This window comes from Manis javanica, chromosome 11 (assembly GCF_040802235.1).
Source record: "Manis javanica isolate MJ-LG chromosome 11, MJ_LKY, whole genome shotgun sequence".
Taxonomy (NCBI): domain Eukaryota; kingdom Metazoa; phylum Chordata; class Mammalia; order Pholidota; family Manidae; genus Manis; species Manis javanica.
In genome coordinates, this window is record NC_133166.1 from 91,737,696 (window position 1) to 91,764,835 (window position 27,140).

A 27,140-nucleotide genomic window follows, 5' to 3' on the forward strand; every position below is an offset into this window, starting at 1 on the left:
AATGATTGATTAAGCAACTATTTTTAACATAGAGTTTGGACTAGGCTCTAAGGACATAGAGATGTAAGACTGTTTCTGTCTCAGGATTCACAGGTTACTGGAGAGACTGACAGGTAAGCCATCAGTTACCATAGTCTTTGATAGGTGCTATGTCAGTGCAAGCCCTGAGGTATGGGAACCTGAGCATCACGCTGCTTTCTCCCATGGATGCCTTGCTCAGGGGCCACCTCTGCTCTCCCTGTGATCACAGGCATCACTGCATTACGATTACTGTTCATGTGTCTGAGTTTCTGACCTGACTGTGAGCTCTGCAAGACTGGGGACAACTGGCGCACACAGTGGACTAAGAAAGAAACAAAACTTTGAGGTACGTAGGACAATGACCTTCACCTTGAGGTGTATGAGTTTATGGAAATAAGGTCGAAGACAAGGAGAAGACTGAGCAGAAAAAGCCTAGTTAAATTATGCCCTGGGTTTAAAGAGGACCCCCATGCAAGACTTGCCATTTCTGCCTCATCTTTCACATCTGTAAAATGGCATAGTCACTCAAGTCAGCCTCTCTGGGTCTGAATTATGGAAAGATCATTTAGGAAAGCAGTACATCTTTAGAAAGGTCAAGTACTACCCAGAAACAAAGTAGTGTAATTCACAAAGAAGCTCTGCCCAGGGGATAGGTGGGCAGTGCAGCACGACTCACACAGGATGTTTGTTGTACATGATTGGCAGAAACTCGTCCACTGGCAGCATCTTCCCAAAAGGATCCGCTCCCACCAGCTTCTGCGCTCCTTCTAGGGAGATGACGTAGCCCAGCGTCCAGTAGGAATAGTCAGCTTCTACCAGATTCACCACACTGGGCACTGCTTTCTCTGGCTCCTTTACTTGCATCCTCTTCCTACCAATATAACTAAAAGGAAATGGGTGGAGGAGAAAAGTTTCAGTTTGAATATTGGACATCCGTGAGAATGGAGCACAGCTTTGCAGACACTCGCAAAAGCTGGGACCAAGCCTTACATTAAATGTGTCACATCGCAGAGTGCATCACTTCACCAACCATGACTGTCACCTGCCATCTACGGGGCTCCCTGGCCCCACTTATCAATATCTCAGCTATTTGCTTGCCTAGCAAACTGTTCCAGCTGGAAAGTTAATATGTAGAGAGATTATAAGATCTTTCTGATCATTTCCCAAAGATAGTATGGGATTTCTAGCTGTGTGTTTTCAGAGGCTGGAAGGGGATAAAAAAGGCCAGACGTGAGAATCCTGTTTGTGGCTTTCAAGTCCCCAGAGTTTCAGCCTCCAGTGTTTTCTGCACAGCTCTCCAAATGCTGGTGGTAAAACCAGGACAGAAAAGAAACAGTCTGTGGTAAAAGACCCAGGAATCCAAGGGAGTCTTCATGCACCCGCCTGGCTCTCTCCCCTCCCACTCACCCAGCTCTGCCCACTTGTCCTCCTGAGTCCTCTGCTCTGGGAGGGGCACCCAGGCATGCCCTGTCCTCCATGAGCAATTTCTGCAACGCAAGACGTGCCCTCAGCCATTCCCGCATCCCCATAGTCTGCTCTCAGACTTGTGTTGTCTCCATCACTGCTGCCTGAAACCTGTTTTCCCTCTTGCCTAGAGCACGCTGAGGAGACGCCTGCTAGGTAAACCTTACTTCCTCTATTTCGCCCTAAAACTCTCTCTTCCAACATTCAAAAAATTCCTCTTGTCAAAAGTCCCAGGATTTGTGGACCAAGTCTACATTCACTTTCAGTTCTTCTGAGGACATGAAACATACATCCTCCCAGCCACTGTCTCTTCAGATGAAAGAGCCTCTTATGTATCTAATTTCTCTCATGCAGCAAGTGGAAGGGAAACTCCTACTGAGCACTTGAGATGTGTCTAGGGCAACTGACAAACTGAGTTTGTACTCAATTTGTTAATTCTACTTAATTTTAATTTTAACTTAAGAATTGAAGATGTGTAAAATATTTTTTTCCATTAAACAAAATGTATTGTTTTGGTAGAACTACAGTTTCACCTCAGCATTGAAAATTCAGTGTGGATTTAGATGTGTTAACAGTATAAAATACACACTGGATTTTGAAGACTGTACAAAAAAAGAATGTAGATTACTATCATTAATAGTTTTCAAATACTGGTTACATGTTGAAATAATATTTGGATATGTCAGGTTAAATGTAGTATTGAAATTAAGTTCACCTAATTTAATTTTTTATTTTTATTAAAGTACCGTTGATCCACAATCTTATGATGGTTTCAGTACACAACACAGTGGTTCAACATTCACCTGTATTATCAAGCCCGCACCCCCTCCAGCACAGTCACTGTCTATCAACTTAGTAAAATGTTACAGAATCATTAACTGTATTCTCTGTACTGTACTACCATCCTGTGACCAACCTATGACCTAATTTATTTTTACCATTTTAATATAATCACTGGAAAATTTTAAATGATATATGGCTCATGTTATTGGACAGCAAAGCCCTGGATGATTCTAATGGCTTGTTCTACTCTTCCCCTTTACATTTTCCTTTTTCTGGGGAACATTAATGTAGTAGTCCTTGACAGCTATCAGCCTTCATGTTTTGAGTTTAAGTAACATTTGTTTCTTCTTCATTTTAGAAAGTGAGAGGTGAAGAATTTGAAGCCACTGTAATTCTTGAAGATTATATAATAGATTCTGGTGGAAGAGTTTGACTTGCTCAGTCTGTGAATTTTAGAAAACATCTTCTTTTCCCTGTATCTTTCTCAGGACAATCGCTCTTTCTTGGATCTGTTGGTACTTTGTCCTGAGAAACGCACCAGCCAGACTGCAAGGGGACCAGGGATGTGTCCCAATCTAAGCCTTAGACACTCTCAGTCATGTCCTCTGTGATTCTGAGCCTTAAGTGAAAGTTGCCTTGCACATGTCATATGAGCATCAAGTGGCTTCCAGCCTCCACGCCTGTGGGGCCTTAACCCCAGGCTGCAGGGCAATAGATTCAGAAAGGCTGCCGTGTGGTGACTTCTGGGGGATTATAGGAACAATGAGATGAAGGAACGGCGAAGCGTCTAATCACATGACTGATATCTGAGAGGGAGCCCCTCTCTTTTTAAAACATAGTACTGATTCCTGGGTCTGTTTCTCCTGGGTGAGTTGGGCCCTTGCTAGGTTTCTTTGGAGCTCAGAATGGTACATCTGAGGAAACTAGTACTCCAGCAGGGCCCACAGGTAAATCTCCCTGTGTGGCTGGGAGGAGCAGGGACAGTTTGTCTGCTGTGGCCGCTCCAAAGGAACAGGCTCTGATTTGATGAAATTGCCTTTGACACACAGCTGGGGAGTGAATGATGCTTGGAAACTTTCTCATTGGAGAGAAGTAAAAAGTGTTATTTTGGCTTAAAAAGAAAGAGAGAGACAGAACTCAGCTTCCAGAGGTAGCAGACAACAGGCATTAACCGCATGTCAGTGCCGAGCAGCTGTCCCTTGGTGGCTGGAAATGCCAACAGCCTATGGCCCTGCACCAAGCCTACCTGTCAGGGTTCTCCCTGTGCTGGCAGCTTCCCCTCCCCACAGAGGAGCTCTTCTGCCGACCTCCAGCATCCTCAATGGCAGGAGCGTGCACAGGGGAACCTGCTCTCCTGGGAGCTGAGGTTCTAGTGTGACACAGGACCTGCCCTTGAATGAATGCCTTCTTCTCCCTCTTCACACTCCCTCCCTGGACCTCGCTGCTTCTTGCGTGCGATTTTGGCCATGCTCAGAATGGAGTGCTTAGTCTGCAGGCCACGTGAAGGCCTCACAAGAGTCGCCCATGGTGTCTTTCTCACCTTGCAGAGTTTATATGTGCAAAAACTAGGGGCTAGCCTCTAGCCTCTGTTCACTTCTTGTTTTGGGGAATGTTTATGGAGAGAAAACCAGGCAAGTGGAAGCTTGAGCTGCATCTCCTCCTATATGGTGCTGACTGCCCCTGGAAAGGACTGCGTGCCTGTGTGCTCTCTGATAAGCTTGTCTTGTCACTCACATCAGTTCCCAATCCAGCTGAGCCCGGTCAATGTCATCCATCAGCTTCATCAGCTTCTTCTTAAACTGATGTTCAAAACGCACATCATCCTCAATGACAAGGGTCTTCTCCAGCTCTTGGTCAATTACCTGTAAAGGTCATCAATGGGAAGTTTGATACCTCTTTTTTTAATTAGATAAATAAGTATTAAAAAACCTAGAGTATAGTAGCACAATATGTAATAGCTCATAACGAATCTAAGCAAATGCCAATCAACAGTGGAGTGGATAAACTGTGGTATATTTATGGCAATGAAAATATGCATACTACAATTTGATGCAGCATTATAGATGAATCTCACAAACGTGATGTTGAGCAATTATACATACTACATGGTTACATTCATATAAAAAAAAAGTACAAAAGTAGACAAGACCATTCTGTGCTGTTGGAGTTCAGGACGTTGATTACCCCTGGGGACTGGGGACTAGAAGGAAATGCAGAGGAGGTGCTTCTGGGGGGCTGGGAATCTGCTTCTTGATCTAGGTTCTGGAGAACATAGGCTTATTGTACAGTTTGTGGAATTTCAGTGGCCCATATTTTATGATCTACATACTTTTATACATATCTGTTTCATTTCATTTAAAATTTAAAGAAAATAAAAAAATAGGCATAGACTCGATTATTCAGAGAGAAGGCATTCCAGGGGGCTCTTCTTTAGGGACTTTTTCTTTTGTGGGGACTGACCCTTTATCAGAACCCCACACTGCAATGCCACCTCTGTCAATGCCTTGTCTGTAAAATGGGTTTAAGTCCTTTCTCTGCATCTTCTTACCTAGACAAAATATTGAATTACTTCCTCTTGGCTAAAATGGTTCCATCCATCCTGACCCCCCCACATAACTTGTGTGTGACTTCCTGTAGGGAATCACTTAATAAATGATGACATGTTAGATACATATAAGGCATTTCTACCAAGGACAAGAATGTATCAGCAGGAGTGTGGCCTCCAGAACCTGGGTATTTCCTCCAGTCGTCATCCTAAGTGGCACCAACCCTCCTTGTTTGTTCCTGGCTTGTGTCAGAGGGAGAAACAAGGCAGCAACAATTTCCAAGCATACTTCCAGACAGTTACCAATTCATCTGCAAAGTCCCACTCTCCTTCCTCCTCATTACAAAGCTGCACATCTCAATAAAGCATTATTTACCTCTTTCCATACAGAGTAGTGGCTAAGAAAGCAGCCGATTTCACCCCTGGTCAGAGGCCTGGAGGAGTAGGGATCTCGATATCCAGGCAACATTTCAATATTCAGGGCCTTCAGCTGGCTTGTATTGAGTGCCCTGCATGACAGAGAACATGTCTGAAAATGAACAAGGTGGGATGCCCTCCCAAAGAAGCACAGAGAGAGAGTTCTGCGTCCCCTAGAACTTTTATGCACACTGAGAAAGTTTTAGGTTTCCCATCATTCCTTAGGAGTTCCTCAGGGCTAATGTGTCGTGTAGCATTATGAGCATTGTGAAGACAAGAGGCTGTGTTATACACTGTGTATCCCACACAATGCCCAACATAGTTCTAAGTATCATAAGTTTTTGACAACTTTGAAAAAGTAGTTTCCTAATGAAGGATAGTGGCTAATAGGAACTTGAACTACTAGAAGGGATGAGAACAGAAATCAATGAGGAGAGGAATATGTGCATATGTGTGTCTTTTCTTTGGACCTAAATTTAAAAAAAAGGGGTTAAAAACAAAAATAGCAGAGAGAATCTTGTAAGCAGCAAGAAAGAAGTGACTTACTCCATAGAAAATACTTTCAATAAGATTAATAGTTGATTTTAATCAGAAACCATGGAGGCCACAGAGCAGCAGGTTGACATATTCAAAGTGGCGGAAAAAGACTGTCAACCAAGAACTCTATATCTAGTCAAACTATCCATTAAAAATGAAGAACTTAAGATTTTCCCAGATAAAAACAGAGCTTTTCACTAGCAGATCTGCTCCACAAGAAATGCTAAAGGGAATCCTCAGGCTGACATGAAAGGAAACTAGAGAGTAACTCAAATTCACATAAAGAAATAAGGGGCACAAGTAAACATAAATGACAGTATAAATGATTGTGTTTTTCTGTTTAAACTCTTCTTTTCTTATCTGACTTAACCTATAGCTGCATAAAGCAATAATTATAAGTGTTAAAGGGCATATAATGTAGAAAGATGTAATTTGTATGACAAAAATAGAACAAAAGATGTGGAAAAGATCTATAGAGGAGCTAAGTTGTATATTCTATTGGTATTTCTTTTATTGAGATAAAATTGATATAACATTATATTTATGTACCATATAAAGATTTATTTAGTATTTGTGTATATTGTGAAATGATCACTGCAATAAGTCTAGTTAACACCTACCACCACACAGTTACAATTTTTTCATGATGAGAACTTTTAAGATTTACTATTTTAGCAACTTTCAAATATACAATACAAATATTATTAACTATAGTCACCATGTTTTACATTATAGCCCATAATGTATTTATTTTATAACTGGAAGTTTTTACCTTTTCAACTACTTTACTTTTTTCACCCACCCTCCAACTCCCACCTCTGGCAACCACCAGTCTGTTCTCTGTATCTGAGTTTGGTTTTTTCTTTTTCTTTAAATTTCACATGTAAGTGAGATCATTTGGTAGTTTTCCTTCTCTGACTTATTTCACTTAGTATAATGCCCTCAAAGTCCATCTATGTTGCCACAGATGTCAAGATTTCCTTCTTTTTTATGGCTGAATAATATTCCATTGTGTATCTATACACCACATTTTCTTTATCTATTTATCTTTTAATGGACACTAGATTGCTTTCATGTCTTGGCTATTGTAAATATTGCTAAAATGAACTTGGGAATGCATCTCTTTTCAAATTAGCTTTTTAATTTTCTTCAGATAAACACCCAGGAGTGGAATTGCTGGACTATATCATAGTTCTATTTTTAATATTTTGAAGAAATTCCATCTCTTTTCCATAGTGGCTACACCAATTTACTTTTCTAGCAACAATATACAAGGGTTTCCTCTTCTCCACTTCCTCAGCAACACTTATTATCTCTTGTCATTTTGGTAATAGCCTTTCTGACAGATGTGAGGTGATACCTCATTGTGGCTTTGATTTGCATTATTTTTGATGTTGAGTGCCTTTCCATGTATCTGTTGACCACAAAATATTTCCTGAACTTTTTTCAGAAAATGTCTATTCAGATCCTCTGCCCATTTTTTAAGTTGGATTGTTTGGGGATTTGTTGCTACTGAGTTGTATGAGTCCTTTACATATTTTGGAAATTAACATCTTGTCAGATATAGAATTTGCAAATATATTCTCCCATTCAGTAGGTTGCCTTTTCATTCTGTTGATGGTTTTCTTTGCTGTGCAGAAGACTTTTAGTTTATTTTCTTATTGCCTTGGCTTTTGGTATCAAGTACAAAAAAATCATCACCAAGAATGATGTCAAGGATCTTACCCATTATGTTTTCTTCTAGGAAGTTAGTATTAATATGAACTAGAACATTATAAATTAGGATCTTTATTGTAATTGCCAGGGCAATCACTGAGGAAATAACTAAAAACATATATAGTAAAAGAAGCAACAAACGATTTTAAATAGTAGAGTAAAAAATATTTTTTTAACACAAGAAGACAATATTGGAGGAACAAAGGAACAAAAAAGACCTAAGACATACAGAAAATAAATTAAAAAGGGCAAGCATAAATCCTACCTTATCAGTAATTACATTAAATGTGAATGGATTAAACCCTGCCATCAAAGGCAGAGCTTAGCAGAATGAGTTTTTGGAAACATGATCCAACTATTTGCTGTTCATAAGAGACAGATTTTAGATTCAAAGATACAAATAAGTCTAAAATAAAGGGATAGAAATAATATACCATGGAACCAGCAACCAAAAAAGAACTAGAGGAGCTATACAGTTGAGCCTGTATTTGAACTGAGTGGGTCCACTTACATACAGATTTTTTTCAATAAGGACATTAGAAAAATTTTTGGAGATTTGCTACAATTGGAAAAAACATTTTCTTTTCTTTAACTTACTTTATTGTAAGAATACAGTATATAATACATATAGCACACAAAATATTTGTTAATTGACTAGATTATCAGTAAGACTTCCAGTCAACACTAGGCTATTAGTAGGCAAGTTCTGGGGAGAGTCAAAAGTTATAGTTAGATTTTAAAGATTATGTGTGGGAGTCAGCACCTCTACTCCCCACACTGTTAAAGGGTCAACTGCACTGATATGTAACAAATAAACTTTTAGACAAAATTAATTACTAGAGAGAAAGACAAACATTTTAAAATGATGAAAAGTCAATCTTTTGGAAGACATAATTGTAAATATATATGCACCTTATAACAGAGCAAAAACATGAAGCAAAAATGGACAGAACTGAAAGGAGAAATAGACAATTCAACAATAACCATGGGATACTTTCAATAATGGATAGAACAACTTTGCAGGAAAACAACAAGAAAACAGAACACTTGAACAATACTGCAAACCAACTAGACCTAACAAATATCTATAGAACATTCCACCAATAGCAGCAAAATATACATTCTTAAGTGCACATGCAAAATTCTCTAAGACCATATGTTAGACCATAAACACCAAATGCCATAATCAAGCTTAATCAACACTTAAAAGGATTGAAATCATACAAGGTATGTTCTCCAATCACAACAGAATGAATTGAAAAATCAACAGCTGTAAGAAATTTGGAAAATTTGCAAATATGTGAAATTAAGCAATACTCTCCTAAATAGCCATGGGTCAAAGAAGAAATCACAAAATAAATTAGAAAATATTTTGCGATAAGTGAAAATGAAAACACAGCATACTAAAACTTACAGGATGCACTTTATGGCATACTTAGATGGAGAGTTACAGCTTTGAGTGCCTATATTAAAAAAAAGACCATCTCAAATAAATCTGATTTTTTACATTTTAAGAAACTAAAAGAAGAACAAGTTAAACTCAAAGCAAGCAGAAGGAAGGAACTAGTAAAGACTATATTGGAAATACATGAAATAGGGAATAGAAAAACAATAGAAAAAATCAATAAATCTGAAAGTTGGTTATTTGAAAAGATTAACAAAATTGATAAACTGATAATTAAACTGACCAAAGAAAAAAGAAAATGGACTCCAATTATTAAAATGAGGAATGTAAGAGGAGGTGCTCCTTACTGACTTTATGGAAATAAAAAGCATTAAGAAAAGTGCAATGAACAGTGCACACCAACAAATTAGATAATCTAGATAAAAGGGACAAATTGCTAGAAAGATAGAAACCACAGACTCATGAAGAAATAGAAATTCCGAAAACACATACAGCAAGTAAAGTGGTTGAATTAGTGGTTAAAAAAAAATTTCCCACAAAAAAGGTCCAGGACCAGATTGCTTCACTGGGGAAGTGTGCCAAACATTTAAAGAATTTACAGCAATCTTTCACAAACTCTTCCAAAAAAATAGAAGAGGAGAGAACACTACCCAATTTATTTCTATGAAGCCAGTTTTATCCTGATACCAAAACCAGAAAAAGACATCACAAGAAAATGAAAGACCAATATTCCTCAATAATATCGACTCAGAAATTCTCAAAAAGATATTAGAAAACAAAGCACAGCAACATATAAAAGGGATTCTACACTGTGACCAGATGGGATTTATTCTGGGATTGCAAGGTTGGTTTAACATGTGAAATCCATCAATGTAATACACCATATTAACAGACAAAAATCATATGGTCATCTCAGAAGATACCAAAAAAGCATTTGACAAAATCCAATTGTATATAGATTGAATAATTATAGGCCCCCAAGTTTACATGTTGATGGTCTTAGGAGGTGGGGTTGTAGGTCATGAGGGTGGCACCCTTGTAAATGAGATTGGTGCCCTTACAAGAAGAGCCATGGGAGAGCTTGCTTCCTCTCTCCTCCTCCTCTCTGCTCCGCGAGGGCACAGCAGAAAGAGAGCAATCTGCAAAGCAGGGAGGTCTCTCCCAAGAACCCAGACATGCTGGCACCCTGCTCTTGGGCTTCTTAGGCTCCAGAACGGTGAGAAATAATGTTGGTTAAGCCACCTAGTCTAGGGTAATGTGTCAGAGCAGCCCAGGCTGCATAAGATGACATACTCTTTTGCAATAAAAACATTCAACCAAATAGGAAGAAAAGGGAACCTTTTCAGCTTCCTCCAATAAAGGCCATCTGTGAAAACCCCATGGCTAATATAATACTTAATGGTAAGAGGCTGACTACTTGCCTCTAATATCAGGAATAAGACAAGGATGTCCACTCGCATCACTTATATTCGACATGGTACTTGAGAATCTGGCCAAATCTAGGGTAATTAGGCAAACAAAATAAATAAATGATATTCAGATTGTAAGATAAAGTGACACTATCTACATTTTCAGATGACAGTCTTGTATATAGAAAATCCTAAGGAACACACACACACCTTATTAGAACTGATAAATGAGTTCAGCATGGTTTCAGTATACAAGGTCAAAACACAAAAATCAGTTGTTTTCCTATACAATTAACAATGAGCAATCTAAAGCAACTCCATTTATCATGGCATCAAAAAGAGTAAAATACTTAGGAATAAATTTAACAAAATAAATACAAGATTTGTACACTGAAAACTATAAAACATCATTCAAAGAATTAAAGAAGATCTAACTAAATGGAAAGATAACCCATTATCATGAGTCAGAAAAAAAATTGTTAAGATAGAAATACTCCCTCCCAGTTGATCTACAGATAGAAATACTCCCCCCAGTTGATCTCCCCCCACTTGCAATTTCTATCAAAATCCCAGCCATCTTTCTTTCTGTGGAAAATGTCAAGCTGGTGCAAAAATTCATATGGAAATGCAAGATATCTAGACTAGCCTAAACAATAACAAAGTTAAGGGATTCATACTTCCTTATATACAAATCTGTAGTCATCAAGACAGTGTGGTACTAGAATAAGGACTGACATACACATTACAGAACAGAATTGAGAGTCCAAAATAAACCCTGACATTTATGGCCAACTGATTTTTTATGAGGGTGCCAAGACAATTCAAAGGAAGAAAGAATAGTTTTCTTAAACAAATGGTGCAGAGACAACTAGATAACCACATGCAAAAGAATGAATTTGTACACCTATTTCACACCACATAAAAACTAACTCCAAATGGGTCAAAAATCTAATGTGGAAGAGATATATATGAGAGAAATCTATAAAACCCTCATAAGAAAACATAGAAATAAGTCTTTGTGGCCTTGGATTTGGCAATGGATTCTTAGATATGACACCAAAAGCACAAGCAACAATAAAAATATCAATTAGACTTCATCAAAATTAAAAACTTTAATTGTTTCAGTGGACACCGTCATGAAAGTGAAAAGACAGCCCATAGGGTGGCAGAAAAAACTGTAAATTACATATCAAGAAACTTGTATCCAGATTATGTAAAGAACTCTCACAGCTCACCTACTGTCCGCTGGTTTATATGGCCTAAGAATGGGATTGTATATAGAAAATCCTAAGCAGTGTTTCCCAAACTCTAATGCACCCAAGAATAGGGTTGCCAGATTTAGCAAGTAAAACATAGAATGTCCACTCAAATTTAAAATTCAGGTAAACAACTAATAATTTTTTTAGGATCAATATGCTCCATGCAATTACTGGGACAAATTTGACTGGGTGTTTTATGTGTCAACCTTACCTAAAACTCACCTAAGTGCTTCCTAAATGCAGATTCCTTGCCCCAGCCCTATAGATCATGATTCAGTAGTTCTAGGATGGGACTCAGGAAGCTGCTCTCTTTACCAGCAGCCCCTAGGACTCTCACGTGGGTGTCCAGGCCACTTTGAGAAAACAGGTAAGGTTCTCTAAAGAAGTTACAAGAACTTCTACAATGGCTTCCAGTCATGTTCCTTACAACCATTCATATTCCAGACTAACATTTAACATGGAACTGCAGGTTTTACAAAAATCTATACCTTGAAATAGAGAATCAAATAAAAAGGCAATTCAAAGCAAAGCAAAACAAAACAAAACGAAATGAAAACAACAGTAACAAAAACTCTTGAAGGAATCTAGCCAAGTACCTTGGGTGACTTTCCTGCCCTATTCCCGGGAAAAGTGATCAGCCCAGGCAGCCTGTGGCAAGCCTTTCATGCAACAGGAGACACAGACCATTATGCATTTTTTCCGTTTATTTTCTTCAGGTCACCCAAGTTTAGAAGCTTTGCTCTAAATCAGGCTCTGAATGCAACTCTGAATGCATTCTTTCCAAAACACTAGAGAAAACTGGAAACCATCAAAGCCTTGCAAAAATCCCAGAGACAGGGGAAACTCACTCACTTCCAGGGTGACCTTCAGAGAATGAGGACCAGACGTCACTGGGCGGTGAGTGGATTTCCCTGCTCCGCATGGTGAAATTAACTTACATGCTACTATAATTCATACAGTTCTTCCCAAAAGAGGCTGCAGGTGGCCATTCCATAAATGTGTCTGTCTATCACCTAGTGACTTCAGATTCCTCCCACTAAGGACTCAACCCATCAGAGAGGGCAGATCCCCACTCCAACCACACTTGCAAAGGTTCAATGAAAAACCAAACTCACTTTCCATCCACAGCCTCAACAATCTTGACCTCAATCTCTTGCTCGTACAGAGTGCGTAACATCCGGTCCCTCCTGTCCTTTCTGCGCTTGAGGTTTATCATGAAAATCTAATGGGGGAAGAAAAGAGATTATCAAATCTTATATTATCAGGGTGTTTGAAAAGCAAAGTAAATGTACAGACCAAAGTTTTAGTTAGAATAAGGAGTGGAAAAGATAGGAAAAATCATGGTGAAGATTTTTATCTTTTTATATTTCATAACAGGTCCCATGACATTAATCCAGAATTACTTTCAAAACTGAGTCATTGGCAGTGACTTCCCCCATTCTTTGTTACTCTGATGACTGTTGATAGACATATTTGCCCTGCTCTTGAGTTAGGAAATTTCAAAAAGTTACTCTTCAGGAGGCCAGAGGTGAATTAATCCCCAAACATACCAGACTAAGGGGTAGGAGGTGGCTTGGCAACTGAGTCAGATTTATCAGCTGACCTAAATTTTTGTCTTTTATTTACTGAGTTGTTTGCCTTGGGCCAGTTCCATGCCTCAGTTTCCTTATCTGTAAAATCGGGATAGTACTGGTCTTATTTCATGGGTACTAAGTACTAGCCATTATTATTAAATTTAAAGCCATTCAAAGAATCAGAAAAATCTAGTCCTAATACAGTCCTTTTGTTTCCAAAGGTTCCAAACTGAACTATCAAGGTTTCAATTTTAGGAGCTTCTTTGCCAGGATTCTTCACTTCCTTTACAGATGAGATTTTTTTCTGAAAGAAGATGGGAGTAGCCCTTTGAAGAGGCAAGAAATAGAAAGATGTAATTTCCACATCATGTGCATCTGAAGGAGACATTAAAGAGAGGACACCTACTGGTCTACAAAGCCCCCCACAAATGTGCCTTCAGATTTCCTCCTGAAATGAGGGTGGAGTCTGCCTGCAGTCTCTCACTCAGGCCCCTCGTTGCTGCTGGCTGCACTCAACATGTGCAGATAATGAGGAGTCACAGATAATGAGGCTGTCCTCCACTTTTCCAGATTTAAGGAGCCCCACTAGTATCTAATCTCATGAATGCTATTACAGGTAAATATGTGTTTTAATAAGGCCTTTTTGCTACAAGCAGGAATAAATTCTTTTTGAATATTAAACTAGTCCTCCAGACAGAGAGACTTTGGCTGCCAGCAAGAAATACGGATGACAGGAAGCGTGGAAAAGGAGAAACTTATAGGATTAAGTCAGATGATATTGGCTTCCTCCTGACTAACTGTCTAGATGACTTTGAGGAAGATATTAAACGTTCCAGAGTCCATTTCCCTCGTTTGGAGAAAGAAGAAGTTGAACCACCTCATCTCTCAAGTACAGTACAGATGAAAACGCCTGTGATCCATGGTTTATGATAAAGTTAGCTTTGTGCTATGTCCACAATAAAGAAGACACTACATCTTATAAACAGCCTGGGAATTTACTAGGGCCTAAGCTTTGGTTCACATGTCATTCTGAGTGTAATCATCAATATGTTATGTGTTTTATTGGATCTAAAGCACTCCTACCTAAAATTTCAACTCTTCCTTACAGAATATTCTCATTGTCATCCATTTATAAAGCTCTGGGCAAAGAAACATGCCTGGGATGAAGGGTGATGTGTGTGTCCCAAGATGTCCTCTTTGAAGAAATCACCCACCTGATTTAGAGCAAAGTGGATCAGGTGCATCATGATTTCATTACCTCCTTTGTTTACCTAACTGAGTAATTACTTTTTTTAAAAAGCACCATTTCTGTGGTGACTCTGTTTGTTTTGTTACTTGGGACTTTATAACTTCATGGGTTCTTTTATATTTCACTTCCCTCCCATCCAGAAGCTGTGATGGGCCATGCTCCCGCCCCATTTTACACATCTGGAAAGGAAGGTGCATTTCCTCATGTGCACACAGGGAACTATCTGAAGTCACTCCAGGACAGCAAAAACAAAACAGGACAATCAATCAACAGAAATAACAACAACAAGTCCCTTCAAGCCAGAGACCTCTAGTCTGGAAGAATTTTAGTAAATAATAATCCAGTCCCAGTGCAACAAAACTGTAGCCATTGCAGGGAAAACACAGACAGCTTGCTCATATTTGGTGAAGAGCAGACCGAGAAAGAGTCACACCACCAAATGTACCCAGACACCAGCAATCAGGTCACCGAGTAGTGGGAAGGCTGAAAAGGCCTCTGAACATCCCTTTTCTTACCATCCTATCTCTGCTCCAGACAGAGAAATGGTTCCCAGGGCTTAGGAAAGTAGAGTCCCTGTGCCTCAGGCATTTCCTAAAGTTGGCATTTTCCAGAAGGCTTCTAGGAGGGACCCAGTCCTTAGTCCTACATTCAAAGGGAGCCCACAGCTGGAAGATCCTGGGTCTGCCCCATTTTACTTGCTCTGCTTTCGTCCTCACCGCAATGCGTTTATAAAAGGAGCAATGAAAATGCGTAAAGACACTTGGGTTTTCTGACCTGGAGAACTGATTGCTGAAGCAGGAAAGCTGTAGTGGTATGTGGAAGCTGGTCCAGTGTGGTCCAGGGCTTTTCTGCAGCCCGGATTGCTTTTAAGGCTACTTACACTCTTGTCTAGTTCCTCTCTACCACACTGAAAATCATCTCTTCTTCAGCCCTCTGTGGAAATGATGTAATAGCTGCTAATTGTTTTCCACTTAATATTCACAAAATACTCCTTCCTGTTCCTGGAGTCCAACTCCACATCATTTCTATAGAAGAAATGCCAATTCCCAGTGCCAGCACTTCTTGATGACGGTCAAACTGTAGGACATGTATTATATGGTACAGACGGATAAGCACAACATTCAGTGAAATTTCAGTGAAGCAGTGGCAGTGAGCCCAGAACCACAAGCCTTGGCATACAACACGTAGAACCATGGAAAAACTCCATCTCAGTGTGTGGAGTCCTGATGTATTGTCCTAACTGCCAGATGACCAAGCTCCTGAATACTGATCAGAAGCTACATGACTCAGGGGGACCCATAAAAGATTTTGGAGTCACAATACTCTGCCAAGTATCTGTTGTGCCTATTACCAAGAAAGGCCTTTCTTTATATTTCTGTTTCATTCTTTATGTAAGTAATGCTTTTTAATTATGGCCCTGAGAGCACTATCACCAAGCTCTGCCCTGCTGAAAGGCAGGTTTCAGAGCAAGTTCTTTTTCAACCCTGCCCTCCACCTCTTTCCATGGAAGAACAGCAAGAGAAAATAAAGCACAGAGTGTGCCAGAAAGGTTCCCATTCATTCAGGAAAAAGTTGAAGTCTTCCAATACCTAAAACATACATCCCCTGCCCTACCTTGAATCTTGATTAAAAGGTTGATAAAATAGGGTAATATCTGCACCTAGAAAATATCAAATTCACTTTCATGACAAAAATAGTAACTTCTTTCTGACTCAATGATTAATTCAGTTTTACATGAGGCTCCTTTTTTAAAATAAGAAAACAGAGCCACCACAAACCCCAAGTATTTTTCCCAGGCTCTTAGTGGCTTTTCAGCAGCCAAGCCAGTCTCGCTGGCTCTCAGATGTATGCTCAGGCTTGCATGTGTCTACATAACACATAAGCATATAATATATGCTTCCAGTATAAACACATAAGCATGCTGCGCCCATGTGCATGTGTGCACGTGCACACACACCATTCCTACCTCATCAAATCCCATCTTGTCTGGATACTTAGGCACAACTGAGACAAACTGGGAAGGTTCCATCGGAGGATGGTCAACTGGAAGACACAAGAAACATGCACGTACTTTGTCAGTAAAAGGCTGGGTGAACAGAATCCTATTTGTACACCTGATCCCTAGGAACACAACCTGGATGTCCAGGACTCGGTGGTTCTCCAGAACTGAGTCGCTATGCAAAAACCCTGATGTTCAGGGTTTGTTTATACGCAGATTGCAATATTTGCTACATTTTCCTTAAGGCTTATTTTAAGAGGATTCGGAAGGCTGTTTAGGGTATTGGTTAAGAGTGAGGGGGCTGGAGTCAGATAATCTTTGTCCAAACCTTGGTCTGTGAATGTCTGGAACAGTTGGGTGGCCTCTCCAAGCCTGTTTCTTCCTATGTAAACTCAGGAAAACAAGTACCTCTTTGGATGTTATGAAATTTAAATAAGACCTGTGGGCTAAGACTCACCAAAGCAAATTAACATAGTAAATACCAAATAACTTTTAAGTTATTACTTACTGTGGCTGGTGTTGAAAAAGCTCAGAAATAGGCCAGTCCTTTTCTGAATAATGCTTTTTCTATAAAATATGGTCAAAGTCTGGGGCTATTTTTATCCCATCCAGGCCAATTTAGCTACAGGTGTGCAAAAGGTCCTTTATATTTAACATGAACTCACCTCTGAGGCCCAGTCCACATCCCAGAACTTGGTACAGGGTTAGTAGGAAGTTTTCAGATGGAAGGGACACTGCACATTCATTAAGTAATAAAAGTTTTATTTGATCCCCCAAAAAAGCTTACTTTAAAAACTATGTATTTTAAAGGTTAGAAGCAATGTTGATTAAAGAACCTGAAAAGATCTTCAAGATTTTTGGTATTGCACACATTGAAAGTACATATTTGGTTCTCCTTAAAGGGATAATACAAAGAAAAGTTAAAATGATGGCTAGTAACTGAGTTGTTTGCAGAATTATTGGATATGGCCAATACTACTAATCAACAATATCCACTCTCCTTCATTCCAGGCACTGGAGAGGAATCCCTTCCTCACAAGTGAAATTCGTAATGACCATGTGAATTCCTGCTGCTCAGCTTGCCAAAAGCTCCTCCCACCTTTGTCCCAGCCCCACCTCAGTGATCACAGCAGCATATGTTGAACTGGAGAAGCCATAAATTCAATGCACGCTAGAATGATGTGCAACACATGGAGGGCAGCTGCCCAGGGAAGACACTGCGGCCACTGCCTTTTGTGCAGCAAGAAATAAGTTGTATTAAACCAATGAGGACTGGTACTGTTTGATATCACAGCAAAACTTCACCCATCCTAACTGAGATACTGCCCAGAGGACATTATTTATTTAACTTACCCTGCACCAGGATATTAAAGAGAAACCATGACATCCAGTTTTATTTATGATCAAATGATGTGGCATTCTAGAAGGCAGTGAGACAGGTTTCCTAATATAAACACAGAATCGGTCTCATTACTTCAGCACCGACCCCATTTCTGTGAGTACACAGTGCGTGGGCTTCTAGTCCCATGAGCAGCCCAGAATGTTTTGGACCTTTCAGCTCCACCCTACCTACTCTTCATTAATTTCTCTTAAGGTTACCAAATACTGATTGAGGGTCCACCCTGTACAGAGAGAAACTTGACATACAAACTCCTCCCTGCTCATCACGTTGTTGGAGGAGCTGCCTAGCTCTCCCTCCTTGGGTCTTGGACTTGGGAAGGGATAGTTTGAGTTGCCCTTTCCACACTGCTGGCCTCTCTGGCTTTCATGTGGCCTGCATGGTTTTGATGTTTCAGCCTAAGACACAGCTTTCAGCTACTTTGCTCCCATCAAACACAGCAGTCATGTTCACAAGACAGTCCCAAAAAAGCCACAAGTGGCTGGCTCTTGAAAGCTACCATGGGGCAAAAATATGCGAACAATACTCAGTTTTGTCAATGAAGGCAGAGCTAAGCCATAGGGAGAAACAGATATGATACCAGTTAGACCTTCCTTCTTCTCTTACTATGTGAGGAGAAGGGATGTGTCTTTGCTGACGTCAGACTTGAAGGTAGTTATAGCCCAGCTTCTGCTTGTGGTCGCTTCTGACTCTGTTGTTCACGATTTATCCAGTCCGTCTGGATTAGATCCCTCCCTACACATATTCCTGCACTCCATCACCAGTCGGGACAATGTGCTTCACTGGCTCCAGGATACTTTCTAAATCTAGAAATAATAATAATAGCTATTGTTCTGGAGATCTTATTAAACTCTGGGCTATACTCTTGATGTATGTAATCTCATTATTTAATCTTCCCACAATGAACCATGGGGTAGGGCTGAGTGTCCTCATTTCTACAGGTAAAGAAACAAAGGTTTAACCAACTTGTCCAAAGTCATACAGCTGACAAGACTGGTATGTGAATGTGTTAACCCGACTCCTGCACCCAAACTCTTAACTCCCATGCTACCCTGCCCCCAAACCTAGTCTCTGGTAGCCTTTGGCATCACGCTGGCCTTAGGCAACTTGGCTGGGTTCACAGTAGTTGAGTTCCTGAAGTCTTTGCTCCTGCGTAACTGTCATTTGTTGCACATTCTGTAGTCTGCACTGGCACACACACCATCGAGTGTACAATACACCCACCTGAACATGGCCAGGAAGGCATTTGAGAGATTGTGCTTGGACCAGTCCTAACTGGTCTTGATAGTTTCTTCTGAACTTCTTCCATTGCTGCAGCCACCGCATGAGCTCAGGTCCTCACCAGGTTTGGGCTGTTTTAGTATTTTTAAACATTCACGTCTTTTAGTCTTGCCACATTTTAATTCATGATGTACATTGTTGTTAAAATAATCTTCCTGAAACACAGGTCTGTTCTCCACAATAATAGTCACATTAGGCATGTAAATGCTTTACAATTTGTTCAATGCTTTCATATTCGGCAAATTGCTGGATCTTCACTTTTTTGTTGTTGTTATTGTTTGTTTTTATAGATGAAGAAGTTGAGACCAACTCTGATGCAGACTTGCCTGAGATCAAACAGTGAGTGACTGTCAGAGCTGGAACTCAGTTGTAGGCTTTCTGACTTCAGATCTGTAATCTTAATAATCTTTAAATGACATTCTGCTGCCTCACTATGTCATCACTGGGAATGGGCACCGGGGATTTCCCGTCACATCATGTTCTGATTTGCAAGACCAATCTCCTCAGGCCTCAGAACCCACTTGCTTCACACCTTTGTAAGATCTGGCCTCCTGCCACTCATCCCCAAGGTTTCTGTACAGCTTCTATCGCACTAAACGAGCAAGTACATGCAGAGTGATGGGCACGCTGCTTTTATTGTTAGCTGTTGTTGTTATAGCCCGTCTCCCACTCTACCCAAGGTCTCCCGCTCTGTCTCTGAAACTCCAGTCTGCAATCCATCAACTCCCTGACATTTTCAGGCCCTTCACTTTTTCTAAATGCCTCTTTGTGTTTTTGTTAACTAAAACTTGGCTTTCTTTTGAGGACACGGCTTTCCTTTCAGCTGTCAGAGTGGAAGCTGGTTTTTCTCATATCCCCCAGCCCACTCCAAAGTGTTTTCCTCTTATCCCTCAAAACCCACAGCTTTTCTGAAGCCTATTTCAGCACTCTCTACCTCCTAGTCATGCCCCCTCAGCCACTTATGACTCCAGCCACTTGTTCATGATCTCGCTGTCCCTGACATCATGCTTAGAAACGGCGTTAACGTGCTGATCCATTCAGCAACCTGGCCGCTGGGTCCCTGACCTTACTACCAGCACTCACTCCTTCAGTGACCCGCTCTCTCGTTTGTACCCATCACACCCTTCCTGCCCTTCCTTCCATTGGTGCCCAACCTAGATTTCATGGTCTAGCTCCCTCACCAACTTTTGTAAAGACTCTTGATTCCCTTCCATTGATTTGCTTGGTAAAACCTCAATTCTGGTTAAACCTAATTGTCTACTGAGCACCAAGGACACTGCAAGAGAAATTCACACAATTGTGTTGACTGAGTCACTTCCAAATTACCACCACAGATGTCAAATTGGCACTTAACACTGCCAAATGATGCAACTATACTTCCCTAGTAAATTAACTTTCCCACACCCTGAAAAATCTATTTTCCTTCCTAAAATCTTGAACATCTCTCTTGAGTGGATGACTGAACTACATATGTCATAAAGAAAATATTCAAAGTCAAATCAGACCAATCTTTTTCTTCCACTTCAAGTCCCCAAACGCAGTTGCGTCTGAACCTACACAGTCTGCATTCCCATCTCCTGGAGTGGACAAAGCATCCATTCCTGTCTAGGACAACCCCTCCTATGTTGTCATGGATTACAACACCGCTTGTTTTATCAAGAATTTCAGCCTTACAATTATCTTCTCTTCTACATCATCAAGTTCTCCTTATATACATATTACTTGATCCCTCTCATTGGATGCAAACACGCTAAAATCCTATCTTAAGAAGACAAACAACACACAAAAAATAAAGCAAAACAACCTCTCCCTTGAGCTCTTACTCTCTTACGGCCACCATCCCATTCCTCTACTCCCCACCACAACAAAATTCCACTTTCTTGTCTCCTCACTGTCCTCTCTTCTGGCAATCCAGTGGGCTAGTGTCCCCATCACGGCACTGAAGTGGCTTTTATCAAGGTTATCACAGATCTCAATCTTGTCAGGACCAAGGACCAATTCTCTACCTTCATTTTATTTGACTTCTCAGCAAACAGCTGGCTCTTTCTTAAAACACTTCTCAATTTTTCCTTCCAGCTTTCTGGCTCTTCGCCTCCTCCAGGGATCTGCCCTCCTCCCTTCTCCTGTCTTTGTTCTTTTACTAGACAAGTTCACACTGTCCCATGGCTTCAACTATCCTTTTAGTCCTGATGAGACTCAAATGCCTGTCTCCAGCTGGAGTCTTTTCCCTGAACTCCAGGCTTATATATCCAAGTATCTACTAACGTTTCCATTCAGATGTCTAATAAATATCTTAAAACACCTGATGGAAACTTCCTCCCCAGATATTTTTCACAAAGTCTTTCCCATTTCACTGACTGGTATAGCAAGACAAAATCCTATGTAAATATAGCAGAAAAGCTTACTATCTAAATAAATCTTCTGATGAATCATTTTAAATTTTGTCTTTCTTACCTTTGATCCCAACCATGTTTTCTTAAAGGAAAAATGCCTGCTTTCTTTCTGTTTCCTTGCTTCTGAATTACTTCTCAAACACTTTGAATTCTGATTCAGCCTTGTCTGAAATCATTCTTGTTACTGGCATTCACTGAAAATATTCACTGGACTTTTTCAGTCCTTATCTTATTTGAACTTCCATATCTCCTACTCCTATTTCCTTGAAATTCTGTGATATCACATTATCTTGTTGATGAATCCAAATCAACATCTTTAGTCTTGATGGCACTTAAATAAAAGGTTTATTCTCCATCTACTCACTGGGCATCTCCACTGAACTCATTCATTCAGTCATTTAACTATTCAACAAATATTTACTAGGTGTATACAATGACAGGCAATGGGCTACATCTTGACTCTCTTTTTCTCTTAATAAGTCTGACTAGAGGCTTATCTATTTTGTTTATTTTCTTGAAGAACCAGCTCTTGGTTTCATTGATTTTTTCTATTGTTTTATTCTTCTCAATTTTATTTATTTCTTCTCTGATCTTTATTATGTCCCTCCATCTGCTGACCTTAGGCCTCATTTGTTCTTCTTTTTCCAATTTTGATAATTGTGACATTAGACTATTCATTTTCCTTCTTTAAATATGCCTGGATTGCTATATACTTTCCTCTTAAGACTGCTTATGCTGCGTCCCACAGAAGTTGGGGCTTTGTGTTGTTGTTGTCATTTGTTTCCATATATTGCTGGATCTCCATTTTAATTTGGTCATTGATCCATTGATTATTTAGGAGCATGTTGTTAAGCCTCCATGTGTTTGTGGGCCTTTTTGCTTTCTTTGTACAATTTATTTCTAGTTTTATCCCTTTGTGGTCTGAAAAGTTGGCTGGTAGGATTTCAATCTTTTGGAATTTACTAAGGTTCTTTTTGTGGCCTAGTATGTGGTCTATTCTGGGGAATGTTCCATGTGCACTTGAGAAGAATGTGTATCCTGTTGCTTTTGGGTGTAGAGTTCTATAGATGTCTATTAGGTCCATCTGTTCTAGTGTGTTGTTCAGTGCCTCGGTGTCCTTACTTATTTTCTGTCTGGTAGATCTGTCCTTTGGAGTGAGTGGTGTGTTAAAGTCTCCCAAAATGAATGCATTGCATTCTATTTCCCCCTTTAGTTCTGTTAGTATTTGTTTCACATATATTGGTGCTCCTGTATTGGGTGCATATATGTTTATAATGGTTATATCCTCTTGTCGGACTGAGCCCTTTATCATTATGTAATGTCCTTCTTTATCTCTTGTTACTTTCTTTATTTTGAAGTCTATTTTGTCTGATACTAGTATTGCGATACCTGCTTTTTTCTCTCTGTTGTTTGCATGAAATATCTTTCTCCATCCCTTGACTTTTAATCTGTGCATGTCTTTGGGTTTGAGGTGAGTCTCTTGTAAGCAGCATATAGATGGGTCTTGCTTTTTTATCCATTCTATTTCTCTGTGTCTTTTGATTGGTGCATTCAGTCCATTTAAATTTTGGGTGATTACTGAAAGATATGTACTTATTGCCACTGCAGGCTTTAGATTTGTGGTTACCAAAGGTTCAAGGTTAGCTTATTTACTACCTTATTGTCTGAACTCACTTGCTTATTGAGCTGTTATAAACACAATCTGATTACTATTTCTTTCCCTTCTTATTCCTCCTCCTCCCTTCTTCATATGTTGTGTGTTTTGTTCTGTGCTCTTTTTAGGAGTGCTCCCATCTAGAGCAGTCCCTGTAAGATACCCTGTAGAGGTGGTTTGTGGGAGGCAAATTCCCTCAACTTTTGCTTGTCTGGGAATTGTTTAATCCCTCCTTCATATTTAAATGATAATTGTGCTGGATACAGTATCCTTGGTTCAAGGCCCTTCTGTTTCATTGCATTAAATATATCATGTGATTCTCTTCTGGCCTGTAAGGTTTCTGTAAGTCTGATGATAGCCTGATGGGTTTTCCTTTGTAGGTGACCTTTTTTCTCTCTCTGGCTGCCTTTAATACTCTGTCCTTATCCTTGATCTTTGCCATTTTAATTATTATGTGTCTTGTTGTTGTCCTCTTTGGATCCCATCTCTCGGGAGTTCTGTGTGCTTCTGCAGTCTGAGCAACTATTTCCTCCCCCAGTTTGGGGAAGTTCTCAGCAATTATTTCTTCAAAGACAGTTTCTATCCCTTTTTCTCTCTCTTCTTCCTCTGGTACCCCTATAAAGCGGATATTGTTCCTTTTGGATTGGTCACACAGTTCTCTTAATATTGTTTCATTCCTGGAGATCCTTTTATCTCTCTCTGCATCAGCTTCTATGCATTCCTGTTCTCTGATTTCTATTCCATCAATGGCCTCTTGCATCTTATCCATTCTGCTTATAAATCCTTCCAGAGTTTGTTTCACTTCTGTAATCTCCCTCCAGACATCTGTGATCTCCCTCCGGACTTCATCCCTTAGCTCTTGCATATTTCTCTGCAGCTCTGTCAGCATTTTTATGATTTTTATTTTGAAATATTTTTCAGGGAGACTGGTTAGGTCTGCCTCTGCAGATCCTTTCTCAGGTCTAACTATCTTGGACTGGACCAGATTTTTTTGCCTTTTCATGGTGATAGCAGTGGCTGTAGGCAGGTTGCGGGTGTGTCAGCTGGGAGAAGAAAGTCCTTTCCTGCTTGCTGGATGCCTTGCCCTTCTCCACTGCCTGTGATGGTTACCCGCACTCCTGGAGCAGCCACCGGGTTAGTCCCCTAAGCTGCTGTGGGCGAGGTGTCTGTCAGAGCAGCGCGGAGCCCTGCGGGGAGTGGCATGCCAGGTGTGCTCCTCCATGCTAGCGGCCACCCTGCCGGGCAGCTGTGTAGCAGCAGCAGCCTTTGGGTCTGGCCTGGGTGGCTGTGCATTGGACTGGGATTCCAGTCGGCTGCTAGGAGCATGCCTGCTCCCTCTGGCTCCGTTGCAGGTGCGCACGGGGCTCTTCCACGCAGGCTTCTACTGGGCTCCTCTGGCTTCACTGCCGCTGGTGTGCGCAAGCCGTGCCCGGGCTGTTCGGTTGCGCCACTGCAGGCTAGCACAAGCCTCCCCTGCAGCACACGGATCTGCTCTCGGTCCCTTCCAGCGCTGCTATCCCTGGCGCGTGCTGCTACTCTTCTGCTCCTGGGCCAGTGTGTTGGGGTCTGCGCCAGTTGGAGGAATGACTGGCAGGCTGCTTATTGCCATGAGGGGCTTCAGAGCTGCACTGCTTCCCTGGGGTTTAGGGCGCCTAAGTTTCCCCAGTATTCCCAGCTGCTGGGACAACTTCGTCCAGCTATGGGGTCCCTGTCTCTTTAAGACTTGCAGAAAGCACTTGCTTTTCTTTTGTCTCAGGGGCGCCGATTGCGGGGACCTGCCCACAGGTTTTGCTTATCCATTTCTCTAACATCCAGCACCCCGTGCACCTTGTGTCTGTGTTCCGGGTGCAGATTTCTAGAGCTGGTTGTTTAGCAGTCCTGGGCTTTCACTCCCTCCCCGTTCCAACTCCTTTCTTCCCGCCGGGTTTTGGGGTGGGGAAGCGTTTGGGTCCTGCCTGGCCGTGGCTTGTATCTTACCCCCTTTGTGTGATGTTGAGTTCTCACAGATGTAGATGTATCCTGGCTGTTGTACTGCATCCACTGGTGTCTCTTAGGAATAGTTGCATTTATTGTATTTTCATAAATATTTATGTTTTGGGGAGGAGATTTCCTCTGAACTACTCACGCTGCCATCTTCCCGTGATCCTCCAATGGGCTGCATCTTGAGACCAACATGATGAACAAGGAATTTATTATCTGGGAGTGGGGAACAGGAAGTAGATGTTCACAGGCAACTCAATAAGCTTAAAAATGAACTCATGATTTTTCTTTGTAAATGTCTCCTTTACATACTTTCACCATTCAAACTTCCTAGAGTCATCCCAGACATGAAGTCAGAACTTAGACATTTTTCTCTGCCTCCCTTTTGCTCATCCACAAACTCTTGGCTAAGTCTTTTTGAGTCTTTATCATAAGTTTCTTTTAATCTGTTCCTTCTCCTTTCCTGCTGTTCTTGCTCTAGCTCTGATCCTTGCTGTCTTTTGCTAGTTTATTGTGTAATGTCCAAAATGGTCTCTTCTCCTCTGACATACAACCAGCATCCACTGCCCCACCCTGCTCTGGCCATACTTCTCTTATCACAAGAGTGATCTTTATAAATCCAAATTCAACCTCATATTTCTCTGCTAAAATCCCTTTAAATGCTCCCTTCAGTTCAGGAAAAATCCAAACACCTTGTTATACATCACAGGCCCTTCTGGCTGGGTTCCTGCCCACTTTCCAGCCTCACTTCCTACTGTGCCTCCCCAGCCACCACCAGCAGCCGCAAATGCACATCCTTCACTCCAGTAACGAGTAACAGAATTTCTCAGAGGTTGCATGAAAATTCAGTGCAAATATTCCCTCCTTTGGGAAGGCATCTAACATGGTCTCCAGGCAGGGTGGACTCATTATTTTTTTCTTTTAGCCACCACTGCACATTACACATAATAATTAATATAGCTACTGATTATCAAGCATTTGCCAATTCTGACATCATGCTACACACAGAACCAATAACAATACAGCGCTTAAGGATATGAGCTTTGGAGATAGTAAGATGGGCTCAAATCCCAATCTGTCATGTGTTGTTTAGCAGAACGATCTAGGGCAAGTTACTGAAACTCACTATAGCTCCATTTCTTTACCTTTAATATGGGGCTAATAAAAGCCTTTTCATTCAAAATTATTTATAAGGATTAATGAGGCAACCTACATGCTAATAACTTAGCATGGTATCTGATACATCTTAAGCTATTATTAAGTTGAAGTCATATTGTTATTATTATTAGACTTTTTATACATCATGGAGAATTTGCCCAAAAACCCTAGAGTTTTCATCTCCATTTCACAACTAAGGAGGTAAGGTTATTTGCCCCAAGACATATAATTAGAAGGCAGCAAACTGAGAGTTTAAATACATACCACAGAACACCCTTATAGGCCTCATGGCATTGTGTGAAATGCATTTCCTGGGTACTATCTCTCCACCTGGCTGGGAACTCCCCAAGGGCAAAGACTTAGTCATAGTTATATTTCACACAGGAGAATTTAAGGATAGCTATAATGCATCAAAGCTTTGATGCAGCCAACACAGACTGATGACTGCGAGGTTCCAGTCCCTGGAGAGGGGAGAAGTGGCTGGTGCAGGCACGGTGGCAATGGAACCAGAGCCACCACCCCAGGTTCCTGAGTCACTCACTCATCGCTTCTATCTGCACATGGATGAGGTTCTCGATGTCCTCCTGCAGGGTCTGATGGGGCTTCAGGGGGATGGGCAGGTAGCCGTAGTGCTCTCTGTTGCAGAGGTACATCTGGACACCTGAAGACCCAAGAGAGGGACAAATCAGAAAACACACTTCTTCATTCTATAGTGACAGCTAAGGATAAAGAGACTGGACTGGCTGAGTTTGAGTTTGGCCCTGAAATCAAACGAGTAGTTGTTGCTCCAGACACTGTAGATCTAAAAAATGCTCCTTTATTTAAAAAAATAGGCTAAAAAAACCCTAAGCCGTTCTTAACTCAGAGGAAATGATTTCTCTTCTCTGAAGAAAAAGC

General features: G+C 40.8%; 1 protein-coding gene across 2 annotated transcripts in view; it reads right to left on the reverse strand.

The window, feature by feature from the left end:
• The window catches only part of COLGALT2 (collagen beta(1-O)galactosyltransferase 2), a 95,538-nt gene that overhangs the window by 8,930 nt on the left and 59,468 nt on the right, over positions 1–27,140 (reverse strand). For both annotated transcript variants that reach the window (XM_073216887.1, XM_037021120.2), the window contains exons 6-11: positions 26,785–26,904; positions 16,346–16,422; positions 12,672–12,778; positions 5,190–5,322; positions 4,003–4,130; positions 698–904 (exon numbers count right to left, since the gene is read on the reverse strand). In XM_073216887.1, coding sequence (XP_073072988.1) covers positions 698–904; positions 4,003–4,130; positions 5,190–5,322; positions 12,672–12,778; positions 16,346–16,422; positions 26,785–26,904 — 772 coding nt within the window. The remainder of the gene's footprint in view (positions 1–697; positions 905–4,002; positions 4,131–5,189; positions 5,323–12,671; positions 12,779–16,345; positions 16,423–26,784; positions 26,905–27,140) is intronic.